The sequence below is a fragment of the Vanacampus margaritifer genome, chromosome 7 (genome assembly GCF_051991255.1).
Source record: "Vanacampus margaritifer isolate UIUO_Vmar chromosome 7, RoL_Vmar_1.0, whole genome shotgun sequence".
NCBI classification, from domain to species: domain Eukaryota; kingdom Metazoa; phylum Chordata; class Actinopteri; order Syngnathiformes; family Syngnathidae; genus Vanacampus; species Vanacampus margaritifer.
In genome coordinates, this window is record NC_135438.1 from 19,180,317 (window position 1) to 19,192,936 (window position 12,620).

At 36.2% G+C, this 12,620-nt stretch overlaps 1 protein-coding gene across 1 annotated transcript; it reads right to left on the reverse strand.

The window, feature by feature from the left end:
* Nucleotides 1-121: 121 nt before the first annotated feature.
* On the reverse strand, nt 122-11,197 carry LOC144055671 (A-type potassium channel modulatory protein KCNIP2-like). Its single transcript, XM_077571863.1, has 9 exons — nt 11,014-11,197; nt 4,137-4,235; nt 3,927-4,051; nt 3,787-3,856; nt 1,866-1,936; nt 1,558-1,665; nt 1,357-1,461; nt 1,196-1,258; nt 122-1,121 (listed from the first exon to the last, which is right to left on the reverse strand). Exons 1-9 carry the CDS (start codon nt 11,084-11,086, stop codon nt 1,074-1,076), a joined length of 762 nt encoding a protein of 253 aa, XP_077427989.1. The 5' UTR covers nt 11,087-11,197; the 3' UTR covers nt 122-1,073.
* Nucleotides 11,198-12,620: the final 1,423 nt, after the last annotated feature.

Genomic DNA, 12,620 nt, shown 5'->3' on the forward strand with positions numbered 1-12,620 from the left:
TTTGTGTTTTGTTTGAATTCTTTGAGAGTTGGAAAATAACTGAATGTTCGGCTTGTGATCAACAAACAGCTTTTTCATTGACAATGACAACAATGAAAACAACTTTAGTTCTCTGTCAAACACTATCAGCTCGCTTTTAATTGTGGGATACATGAGTGCAAGAATTATATACTGTACATATAATACATGCTTTTTGTTGTTGCAAATTGTGAAAATACTGTAACAGTTGACAAATGAGCCACTCAGCGCACACAAAAGCTCATTACGAAGACCCTCATTGTTTATCAAGTTAATGCTTTTAAATTGATTTGTCCCATAATCAGACCTTGTGCTCAGTAGCAATTAATTGATCTAAATTGTTGTAGTGAAACAACCACAGGGGCAAAAAAAGGAAATAGTAGTTTGCCGTTAGACATCAGTTAAAGGGGAACACAAAACCCCAAAAATGTATTTTACAATATGTACTACGTAGCCCCTCCCATTAGTCTAAACACGGTATTCTAATTAATCTTTAATTTGTGGAATATGGATTAAGCAGCAAAATCCACCCGTTTTTATCCAGTTCATCAGGCAGCCATTTTGTCTTCACCTGCTATTGACTGACAATGAAAATGTGGTCACGTTCACAGGCAGAGCCATGATTGGTTGTTACCTAAGCCCTGAGCAACTGTGATGATGTGATGTCATTTTCGGTCAACAGAAAGTGACAAAATGGCTAAAACCGTGGATTTTGCTCCAGAATATTATTGTAAAGAACATTTTGGGCTTGACTTTCCAATTGACATTCACACCTAACAACAATTTATTATCTTCAATACACCTGCCATGGGAGCAGCTGGAGCGCACGGGGCGAGCATGCTAACTCCACACAGGAAGGCTAGGGTTCGAAGTCCTCTGTAGCAAAGTTGGCTACAAGGACAAAAGAGCAGTTGTTACTTCATAACTGTGAGGTTTTATTGTCTTGCATCATCACGTTCCTGTAGAAAATTTTCTACACACGGCTTGTGTGACTGCACACACGCACTGCACTGCAGGAGGTGGCGCTCCAATTGTAGCAACATTCGACTCCACCTTTAGATGACGTTATCGAACATGTGCATGGACTGCATGATGTTCTCATCCTACAAGAGAGGCGCATAATCTCTTAATGTGTTCACTCAATTTGGAAATAAGGTTTAAAAAAAAAATTATCCACCTTTTGGCACGTCTCCAAGAACTCCTCGATGGTGACAACGCCGTCATTGTTCTTGTCCATTTTCTACAAGGTGACACACCATCAGTAATAATCTGTAGTCACGTGTTGGCACTGATTAATTGGAGGGCGAGGCACCGTGCTGCCCTCTGTTTGTTTCCAACCTGGAAGAAGCGTTCCACGTGGTCCTTGGGATCGCTGTCCCTCATGCAGGGGTACGTATACTTGCCCATCATGTCATAAATGGAGTGCATGATGTCTGTCATCTCCTGACCAAAACAAGTCATCGCCACAAGCTGTTAGTAAAACACTTCATTAAAATAAAAAAAATCCATAAAAAACGCTTTTCCTGAGAGTGCCAGCACCTCTCGAGTAATGCAGCCATCTTTGTTGAGGTCATACAGGTTGAAGGCCCAGTTGAGTTTATCTGTCATAGAGCCTCTGAGAATGATGGACAGACTTAGGACAAAGTCCTGCAGCCAAAGTAAAAAACAACAAATGGGACATAAAAGAGAGAAATGAAGGCTATATTGCTGTTACACATTAAACCTACTTGGCCTTTACTTTTGTTTTCTCTTCTAAACCACATCCTGCATAAAACCACACAAACTAGACGTGTCCAAATGTGACGCATTTAACAGGCTGCCTATAGCGCTTTAGTTGTGTGTTTTACCTCAAAGTTGACAGATCCGCTGTTGTGAGTGTCGAAAGCCTCAAAGAGGAAATGTGCGTACATACTTGTATCTGTAAAAGAAACACTAAATGTAACCCCCTATCACACAATTAAAGCTCCATTGTAATAACAGGGGACCAGGCAGGAAACACCTCCTTTGTGTTAGCATTAGCATTCATGCTAATGTTACTGTTCAGATGTGTGGATGGTTGCGGAGGTGATTCATGGACGGACTTGGCAACTATGACTACGGGATTAAATGGTTCAAGTTTTACAGTGATAGTATCGGTTAGTATTTTATTCACATTGTAATTATTAACACTGTATTTTGAGAGTAAACAACTGCTCTGTTGCTGGCTCTTCTTTGTGTGTGACATGAGGAAGCTAGTGTTGTTGATATGTACTGTATTCTTGTTATTGTAATTAGCGGTATCATCATCATCAGGGTAACCCTTTAACGCCAAACGTATCATATTGAATACAAGACATTTTGAGCTCTCTATTTCATGAGTATAATTTTGCCCCTCATTAAAATTTTGATGTACAGTATATGATCTGAGACATACATTGCACGGATAATCCATTAGGGGGCAGTATCATCCATCTGATGGATTTTCCAGCGATCTTGCAAGATCGCCCCAATTGAGAAAGGAAATGTTTTTTCTGATTTTTGGAAATACTAATAGGTTTTATGTTTATTATTATAATTTTGACAGTTATAAAAATACGAATTTAAAGCATTGTGACCAGATGTATCAAATATGACACAATTCAAAAGTCATATGTGGAAGTTGATCCCAACCCCAATTATTATTATTATTTTTGCTCAAAACAACCAATAAATACTTTATTTACAAAGAATCAAAATTTTCTGTCATATATTTCATGGTTCAAGCTTTATAAACTCATTCACTGCCATAAATTCATAAAAAAAAAAGATTATTAAAAATTAGGGGAGACAGGCAATATTTTTTTTTAATTGTAATTAATCATATGACTTCACTAGTTAACTCACGATTAATCGCAAATTTTAGAACTGTTGTAAATGTACCATGAAATGTACCAAATTTTTTTTCTAGGTTTTCATACTCGTTATGTTATCAAAAAATGAAAACAAAAGTTAAACTAATGGAAATAGTTGAAATAAATTTGGACGTTGTCAATGGCAGTGAATGAGTTAATGTACGAACCTTGCCACAATTATGGAAACGTAAAAGCAGTTAATGGATCTTGAAAATGAAATAAAAAATCTAGACACCCGGCCGGGCTCAAATGCCGGTAGCAAAAAAATGCTTGTAATATCTCAATATTAGTAAGAAAAACAACAACTGGCAATTTTACCAATAAATATGAAGTCGATGCACATGATTTGCCTCCGTGGGGCGCATAAAATGATGTGATGGGCCAGATCTGGCACCCGAGCCTTTAGTTTTACACCGGTGAATTAGCTACATTTTTGAAAGATTTTTGTATACATTTTTAAGACACATGATGTGGTCTCACATTTGAAAAATCAGTGTAGGGTACACACATTATTGATTTTTTATTTAACATCCTAACCCTTGTAACAAGGTAGAGTTTGTTTCCAATCAAAATTAATACTTTTTTACATACTATATAGAACAAACACTGTTTTGTTATAACAAATGATGATTGGTTGTTTTCTTTGTCATTCATGTTGAAAAAAAACTCCCTAGTTCTAAAAGTACAAAAAAATGTCCTCCCACTCATGTCGAATGTACAAATTCCCACGCTGAAAATCACAATGGACTGGCATGGCACTTTTGTGGTTTGTTTTTTGTGGCACTTGTCTACTTCTTTTCTTTGCACATCTTTGTAATTACTGTCTTTAAATGTAGACTTTGGTGAAAGTTTTCTTTTAGTTGTATTTTAAGAAGGAAGAACAGAGACTGTCACTGACCTCCCTGAGGGAAGAATTGAGAGTAGATGTTTTTAAACGTCTCCTCATTCACCGCACCGCTGGGACACTCCTGGAATGACAAGATAAAGATCCTCGCTCTCGCTTACAGGCAAGAGCGACATGTTGCCGACGCGACTCACATTTTTGAATCCTCTGTAGAGGATCTGCAGCTCTTTCTTGGTGAAGCTGGTCCGCCCCGCCAGATGTTCGAGGCCCTCAGGTCGGTAACGCACTGCCGACGGCTCGGCCTCGTCGCTCGCGCTATCTGCGTGCGCGGGGAGATTCACAAGGCGTTATGACACGGAAGATGCGGCGCGTGAATGACAGGATGCGGAGGGAGGGACACTCGCTTTGATCGATGGAGCGGCTGGAGCCGGAATGGTAGCAGGGAAGAAGTTTGAGGAAGCGCTGCTTGATGGTCCTTTTGGTGGCTTTATTTGGCGGGTTACCTGGGGAGGAAAACAAGTAGAATAGAGCTTCCTGTTTTGTTTAAGCTTTTATTTTGTTGTATGAAGTGGATACACATTCATAGACAAACCCTTATGCAATCTATTGGAAGAGCAGAAATAGACATAGAAAGACAAACAAACATACTGGACATGATTCAAAATCAATACATGATAAATGAGAAAACAACCATTCACACAATTTAGTGTCTTCAATGAATCTATCAGCATGTTTTGGGAATGTGGGATACACATGCACTCAGCAAAGGAGGCCAACATTTGAACCCAGAACCACTCAGCTCTGAGGCAGATAATCACAACAATAAGAACCAATAGCAGCAAATGAGAATACAGTATCTATATTTGGCACTGTAAATACATAAATAAATAAATAAAATATTTTGTTGGCATAAAACAGTAAATTAAGTTGGAAGATCTTCTAAATGACAATAACAATTGCTCCAAATTATTTTCACGGAGTTGTTTTTACTTACAGTATCTTTGAGTTGGGCTTCAATTAAATTTTGAGTTCTTTCAACTTTGTTTATTTATTAGAGACTGGGCTCACCATCTACATTATAGTATCATTAAACTACAAATGACACTTTTATGATAAAGTATGTGCAGTATTTAACTGATTTTTGTTACTACCAGTAAGTGAAATGTAGACATCAAATAATAAAACTCATTAAAATTAAGCAACTTTTTCCCCAGCAAACGTGACCAATAATTTATAAATACTGCCAGCAGAGGGCACTGTTACCCCATAGCTCAACAAGAGAAACCGCGTGGCCAATTTAAAGTTTTTTTTAATGATTGAATAAAACTCAAAACAAAAGAATGACATAATTTTCAATACCTTAAATCCATTAGTACATCATGATGTCAGTTCCTCCCAATTCCCAAACACTAACTGACAAATCACCAAACCCGTGAGCCAACACGATTGCTTCATTGTTGACACACCAATCAGGTTTGAGCGCTAAAAAAACGCATCAGGTGAGTTCACCTGCTTTCAATCAAAATGGAAGAAGTCAGAGCAGTGGCGTCACTATCGTTTTGCTAGTCCGAGTTTTGCTCTGATCGACCTCAAGGAAAAGACAAATGTTTATATTGAGCGCTGGCTCTGTGATGATGAATTTAAAACCTGATATCCCAAAAGTGACATCAACAAACGCAGGGCAGAGTGAATATGCATGGCAACACAAAGAGGCTGAAATCTGATTGGACAACAACAACATAAATCTAACAGACTCATACTTAGGGCCACACAGTGATGTTCTAACAGAGATTCAAACCCGTATCATCTGACTGTGAGGCAGATGCGCTAACCATGCTAGCCACTAATAAAACAACAAATCATTGTATACCTCTTTGTACTAGTAGGAGGCTAAATATCAGCTTTTCTGAGCATACTTGCTGATTGCACATGTGTGCCGCTATTATTCATCAAGAGCTTCATACAGTGATGATGTTTGCTGATGAGATGTCAATCAAACATTCAAATACGGCACCTGCAGCCGGGTGGAAAAGCAAATTTAAAAAAGGACTGACACTTATCTTCATGATGCAGGAGGGCCAAAATGATGCCATCTTTTTTCTCTTTTTTGGGGGGCTGCCTATTGAACACAGAGAGAGGAGAAAAGATTTCCTTCATTCTCTCTCCTGGTAGCTTTAGCTTTTTTTTTTTTTTTGAAGAGAAGATTAGTCGCCCTAGAAATTGATGACATCACACAAGGGGTGCAGGTCCCAGTGTGTCTAACAGTGCATGTTGTGGCTGGACACAATTAACAATACAAGCACATTTAGGCTTGTTCACGTCCATAAAGTGGTTCGATGTGTTTCCAAAAGACATCTCCCTCAAAGATTGAACTTGTGCACGCCCTCGGGCTGACTTTGATTGTTTTCATCAATTTCATTGTGTGCGGCCCACTGAGGAAGATCAATACACTTTTCTCTGCTGCTGCTGCTACTGCTGCTAACAATATTAAAATACTTTTAGCCACTCTTTTAACAGCCAAGGATGAGACACCAAGACAAGAGAAATGTGAGTAAAAACCTAAAGTTGGATAATACACATTGGCAGGGAAATAATAAATGAAAGTTGAATTATGGGAAATACATTTTAAACAATGTAAATATATGACAAAAGATTTTTTTTTAAACAAAAAAATAAAGTGTCCTGTACGTTGATCTGATTACATATTTAATAAATACACTCTCAAAGATTATTTTAAACAACCTTTAACATTGGAAAGTCCCTGCTGCAATAAATTACACTTTACCATGAAATATATATATATATTTTTTAGAGAGGTTGATTTAAAAAAAATTATTATTTTTTTTACATATTTATGCATTGCTACTCCTTAACCCAACTGTAATTAAATTAATATAATTTACTCTTTTTTTTTTTAGAAAGGTTAATTTAATTGTATTTATTTATTTATACATATGTATGTACTGCTTACCCCTTAACCCAACTGTACTTAAATGTGTTTTTCTTTAAATGATCAAGAAATAATTTAGTAAGTAAGTAAAATTTGAAAGGTTAATTTAATTTTATGTATTTATTTATTTATTTTTACATATTTATGCACTGCTACTCCTTAACCCAACTCTACTTACATTAATATAATTTACTTTTTTTTGAAAGGTTAATTTTATTTTATTTATTAATTTATTTATTTTTTACATATTTATGCACTGCTATTCCTTAACCCAACTATACTTAAATTTATTCCAGTTACATTTTTTTTTTTAGAAAGGTTAATTTTATTTTATTTCATTTATTTTTACATATTTATGCACTGCTACCCCTTAACCCAACTGTACTTAAATTAATATAATTTTTGAAAAAATTTGAAAGGTTAATTTTATTTATTTATTCATTTATTTATTTTTACATATTTATGCACTGCTACTCCTTAACCCAACTGTACTTGAATGAATATATATATATATACTGTATATATATATATATATATATATATATATATATATTGGATGGGGTTAATTTTATTTATTTATTTTTACACATGTATGCACTGCTACTCCTTAACCCAACTGTACTTAAATTTATATAATTTACTTTTTTTTTGAAAGGTTAATTTAATTTAATTTTATTTATTTAGTTTTACATATTTATGCATTGCTACTCCTTAACCCAACTGTACTTAAATTAATATAATTTACTTTTTTTTTTTAGAAAGGTTAATTTAATTGTATTTATTTATTTATACATATGTATGTACTGCTTACCCCTTAACCCAACTGTACTTAAATGTATTTTTCTTTAAATGATCAAGAAATAATTTAGTTTCAAGTCATCATTTAGTCATGTCCATGGATTTTGACTTAGTCCCCCTCAGTTACCTTCCAACCGTAAAAATGTGGAATATTTTACAAGGTACTCAAGGATGTTACATCACTCTGATACTCTGCAGGCCATGGGAAGGCCAAAAAATAACATGTTTATTTTGAGGTGGATTCCACAATATTCCAACTATTACTGGGAGTGTTAAAATCTTGGCTTAGTCCTGTACCTAAAATATTTTTGGAGGAGGTTACAGTATTTATTTCTTACATATTTATTTTGTTGAATCACTGTATTGTACTTACTTATATCAAGCTGTTATAACCATAAATGCCAAATGTCTGCATTTCATCCATCCATCCATTTTTTGGAATCCTCACTAAGGTCGTGGGTGTGCTGGAGCCTATTCCCAGCTGACTGAGTGATACGCTGAATTGGTCACCAGACAATCGCAGGGCACATATGGAAAAAAAAAAACACATTCACACTCATGACCAATTTGGAGCACAGCTAACAAACCCAAGGCCTGGGGGCAAGATCTGGCCCACCACATCATTTTATGTGGCCTGCAAAAGATAATCAGGCATGTCAACTTCCATGATATTTGCTAAAAATGTGTACCGAAATTTCAAATTGTCATATACGATAAATTACATCGTTGAGATATTGAGAGCATTTTCTTGTTACTAAACTCCTTTTTACAATAACAAATGATTATTTATGACTTCTGATTTTAAAACTAGTTATTCACCAATTTGTTGTGTACTGTTTATATTATGATATGAGGATATACATTTATAACGGTTTATAACGGAGGGAAACTGTAACTCAAAACAACCTCTAGTGCTGATTTGAGAACCACATCAACATTTCAATGTGCCTGCCCTCAGACTTGGAGGTAGTGGGTTCAATACCTGGCTGGGTCATACCAAAGACAATAAAAATGGGATCTGTTACCTCCATGCTTGACACTCGTTATCCAAGTGTAAAAAAGTACTTATGCATTTAAAGAAAATACTTCTAATGAAAACTTACAGCTTGAAAAAAGTCAACTATTTTCAAGACCGCTGTGGTTGATATGGACATAGTATTATTTTCTTATTTTTCAAAATCTAAGGGGTAAATTTAAGTAAAAGTTTCTTGTTCTTTTGGCAGATAATTTTGCTTATTTGAAGTAATAATTTCCTTATTTTACGATATTTTTTTCTACTGAAAATTAAATTAAATAATTTAATTAATTGATTAAATAATTACATTAAATTAACACTCAAGTGAAATACAGATACCGGAAAACCAATTTCATGATCAGGCCCCACTGCTCAGAGTCTTTTAGGAATCTCCAAACAAGTCCGCTTGTGCTAGACTGCCATCTCCTCTCACGTCACGATGACTTTCCAAACTCCCGTTTGAGCTCACGTTGATTTTCATCTGGGACGTCACGGCAGCTTAAGAAGGGTTAGGCCCAACTGAATCAATCATGTCGCCTCCGTGCTTACAGTAATCCTCACAGAAACTCCACTCGCATTCTGGATGACCGTTTCTTACAACACACAGCTTTCAAATCATCACACACGGCTGCCGGTGTATGTTTTGTTTCAGACGTCACCCACGTCCAGTAAGAAGGATGAGCTTTGACTATCAAGCCACATAAAAATAATCGATTGATGCCGAGACATGTTTAGTCTGGAGAGGAAAATGATGACTCGGCAAAGATCCAGCATCTCTAATGCATCAACATTTTTGAAACATAGCTCATGCATATTTTAAATACTGCCCGTCCAATCTGCTAGCTTGCGCCTCATCAATATTGTTTGCTGCTCTTCTGTCTAATACTTATGCACTGAAAAATGTTACAGCTAGAACCATGAAGTCCTAACGATCCAAAAGTGGTATAATTTGGAGTTTGACTCAATTTAGGAGTTTGAACTTTGAGTCACCATTTCAACCATTCCCATTGGCCTGATATGACTTCTCAGTATATTGTTATGCCGCGGTGGCTCTTTCCATACAAAAGGCCGCTTGTGTTGATGCACCTGTTGACTGTTTGGTTAGTGAACGTTGAATGGCCGTCACAGCAGCATAGAAACCGACCAACCTGAAATGAAACCTCCATTCTAATCGTCTGTAAACCAGCCAGCTGTGCATACTTCTATTCAAAGATTTAGTATGAGTAGGCACTCGGTTATTTTTGGTGACAAAGTCTATTTTGGGACGATCTAAGCGGAATGATTAAGTGTGCTTGTCTTTGCAAGTATGCTAAAAAAAAAAAGAAAGAAAGAAAAAAGAGGGTGCAGGGAGAGAAGTGCATCTACTGATCTAATTACACTCCAAACACACTGAGGAAAAAGACTGCAGATGACAAGAGACTCTGCAGATTTTTAGTTGATATCTTGCTTTCACTGCATGCTCACTTGCTCATCTCATTAAGAACTATCACGTCCATGTTTTATTAAGGTTGTGAACGCAGAATTATGGCTGCAAGTGGGTAAAATATTTGGGGAGTTCCCCCCCTTAAGTGTTGTTTTAAAAATTGCAGAAGATAAAAATATTCTTGCAAGGCCCACACGAGTCCCACATGCAATTTCCACACAGGAAGACCAAAACCGAGATCCAAACCTGAAGGTCAGAATTGTGAGACATCACTGTGTGTACATCACAAACTTTATAACTCAAAAGTTTTGATTGACACTATCAAAGTTCATTTTAAATTTACTGTATTCTTCAAATATGGACATACAAGAAAGAAACACTATTTTTTAAATAATAATTTATTCACTTAATGTGAACAAATGACTTCTTTGATGTGACATTTGTGACGCAAAAGTTGATTCATGCAGAATCATTATATATAATTGGTCGAAAATTTTTATTTAAATAAATACATACATACATACATACATAAATGTAATAATAATAATAATAATAATGAATGAATAAATACATTTAATTAATAAACATGTATGTATTATTATTATTTATATAATGATAATAATAATAATAAATAAATAAATACATACATTTCATTAATAAACATTTATTATTAGCATTATTAATAACAATGAATAAATAAATACATTTCATTAATAAACACTTATTATTATTATTATTGTTGTTGTTCTTATTGCTATTTAATAAACAATAAATAAAAAAATAAAAAAAATAAGCTTACTATGCCAGCAACATATATTGACAGGCAGACAGCAAATATGCTCTTCCATTAAATGGCAAAAGGTAGAGTGATGTTTGAATTATAGTAAAATAAGATTATATAAGATTGCAACTATTTGTGCCGTGTTTATTACAGTAAAAATCAATGAAAAATACTCTAGTACCTTCTTTTTACACTAATAATGACTGTATGCATGTTTTAAACCTCCTGGGAGTGAATTGAGTGGAATAATTGCCTCATTAATTGAGAGATCAATGATCATATTAATCAGAAGTGGCAAGATGAGATCCACGTACCTGTGAGCGGGTCGTAAGATCGGTCCAGTTCCGTGGACTCGGAAAAGCTGTGGTCCTGACTCCTGGATTTCATGGTTGTCCCTCGACTTTCCAGGTCCGGTGGCACTGCTGGACCTGCACACGATCTGCGTGTGTGTTCATCTCCCAAACATCGCCCAGGCTGCAAAGTGTGCAGGAGCGTGGAGGAGCGTGATAATGTCGATTTTCACACCCACCCACCCACGCCCCTCCATCCCCCGCCTCCTTGCTCATCCAATCTCCAGCTGCTCCGCTTTCTGCACGAACTTTCAAAACACCGTTTGCTCGACTCGTCCGATCACGAGGGGACTATAATGTCACACGTGGTCGATCTGATCTAATTTTAATTTATATAATTTTATGAGTTAATTCATTGTGTTGCTAGATTTGGCAACTGTTTTGTTTTTTTTGTTTTTTTGTTCCCCAAAAGATCCAAACATAACCCTGCCTTCACGTGCTATGGGAAAGATGGACTTTACCACTCGGAAACTCCTAATTACGACCGTGTTCTGTTCATGTGATTTTGTTGTTATAGTCATTGAATAAGTTCTCTCAACTCGGAACCTCGGGTATCAAAATAGTTGCCCAGTAGAAAATACAACATGAGGGGGTGTTCACGTGCAATTTTATACTCGACTTATGGTATTTACTATAATTTCGATACTACATGAAGGCAGCATAATTTAAAAAAATAAATAAAAAAAAAAGCCACGGAGTAATGCCACATTTGCGCGTGCGCCAAATTGACCAGTACGTTCGAACGACATAGCCCAGTCAAAACACTCCACCACACTGACAGTTCCACGCTTCCGTATTGGAGAATAAATAGCAAGTTGTGCAAATAGTAATGAAATATTGAACATTTGGACACAGGCCTATGCTTTAAACGTTTTTTTAGAGAAGGTCAAATTATGCTCACCTGTAAAGGTAGTGCAGTTTTGGTTCATCTTGAAAATCTACCCGTTAACCTTTTTTCCTTTTTGTAAATAGTGTAGCCTGTCTCAAAGGAAATTAGGTAAATCATAGAAAGCAAAGCACAGAAAAATAGATGCTAATTAGCATTAGCATTAAGATAGCGGGGCCTTTCTAGACAGTTGTTTGACTGTGGTTGTCTGTTTAATGTATACAGTAGTTTAATTGAAAGTAAACACCAACCGAGAGCAGCATTAAACAGCTTGAAGACTTTTCAAAAAATGATTAACGGTTCACTATTTGCCAAACTGCTGCTTACTGTAAAGTGTGTTGAGTTGTGTCACCATCCAGCGTTCGTATTTGTACTGTGTGACCTGTGATCAGGACATTTACAGCACATCGCTTAGTATTTGTTGTGCTCTTTTTGGGTTCAATGTGAAGTTGGAGACAAATGCAGTATTTGTGCACAAATGAGTGAGCAAACACAGCTTGACTGCTATACATGGATGATGCCCCCCCCCCCCCAAAAAAAGAAAACAATTCTGTGCAGCTCGTCTTCAGGAGAAGTTTTCGCTCTTGTGTTGTGAAACAAAGGAGGGGCACATGGAGGAGGATCAGCAGAGACAAAGTAGGCAATCTCCGTCTGGATGAAAATTTGATGAGAAAGCCGATATGCC

What these genes read in the sequence shown, in the direction of transcription:
- LOC144055671 (XM_077571863.1), bottom strand. Translation starts at nt 11,086, where the DNA reads ATGAAATCCAGGAGTCAGGACCACAGCTTTTCCGAGTCCACGGAACTG. An exon ending in ATCTTACGACCCGCTCACAG is followed by an intron (nt 4,236 to 11,013) that starts GTACGTGGATCT and finishes TTTCCTCCCCAG; the next exon opens with GTAACCCGCCAAATAAAGCC. An exon ending in TCTACAGAGGATTCAAAAAT is followed by an intron (nt 3,857 to 3,926) that starts GTGAGTCGCGTC and finishes TTGTCATTCCAG; the next exon opens with GAGTGTCCCAGCGGTGCGGT.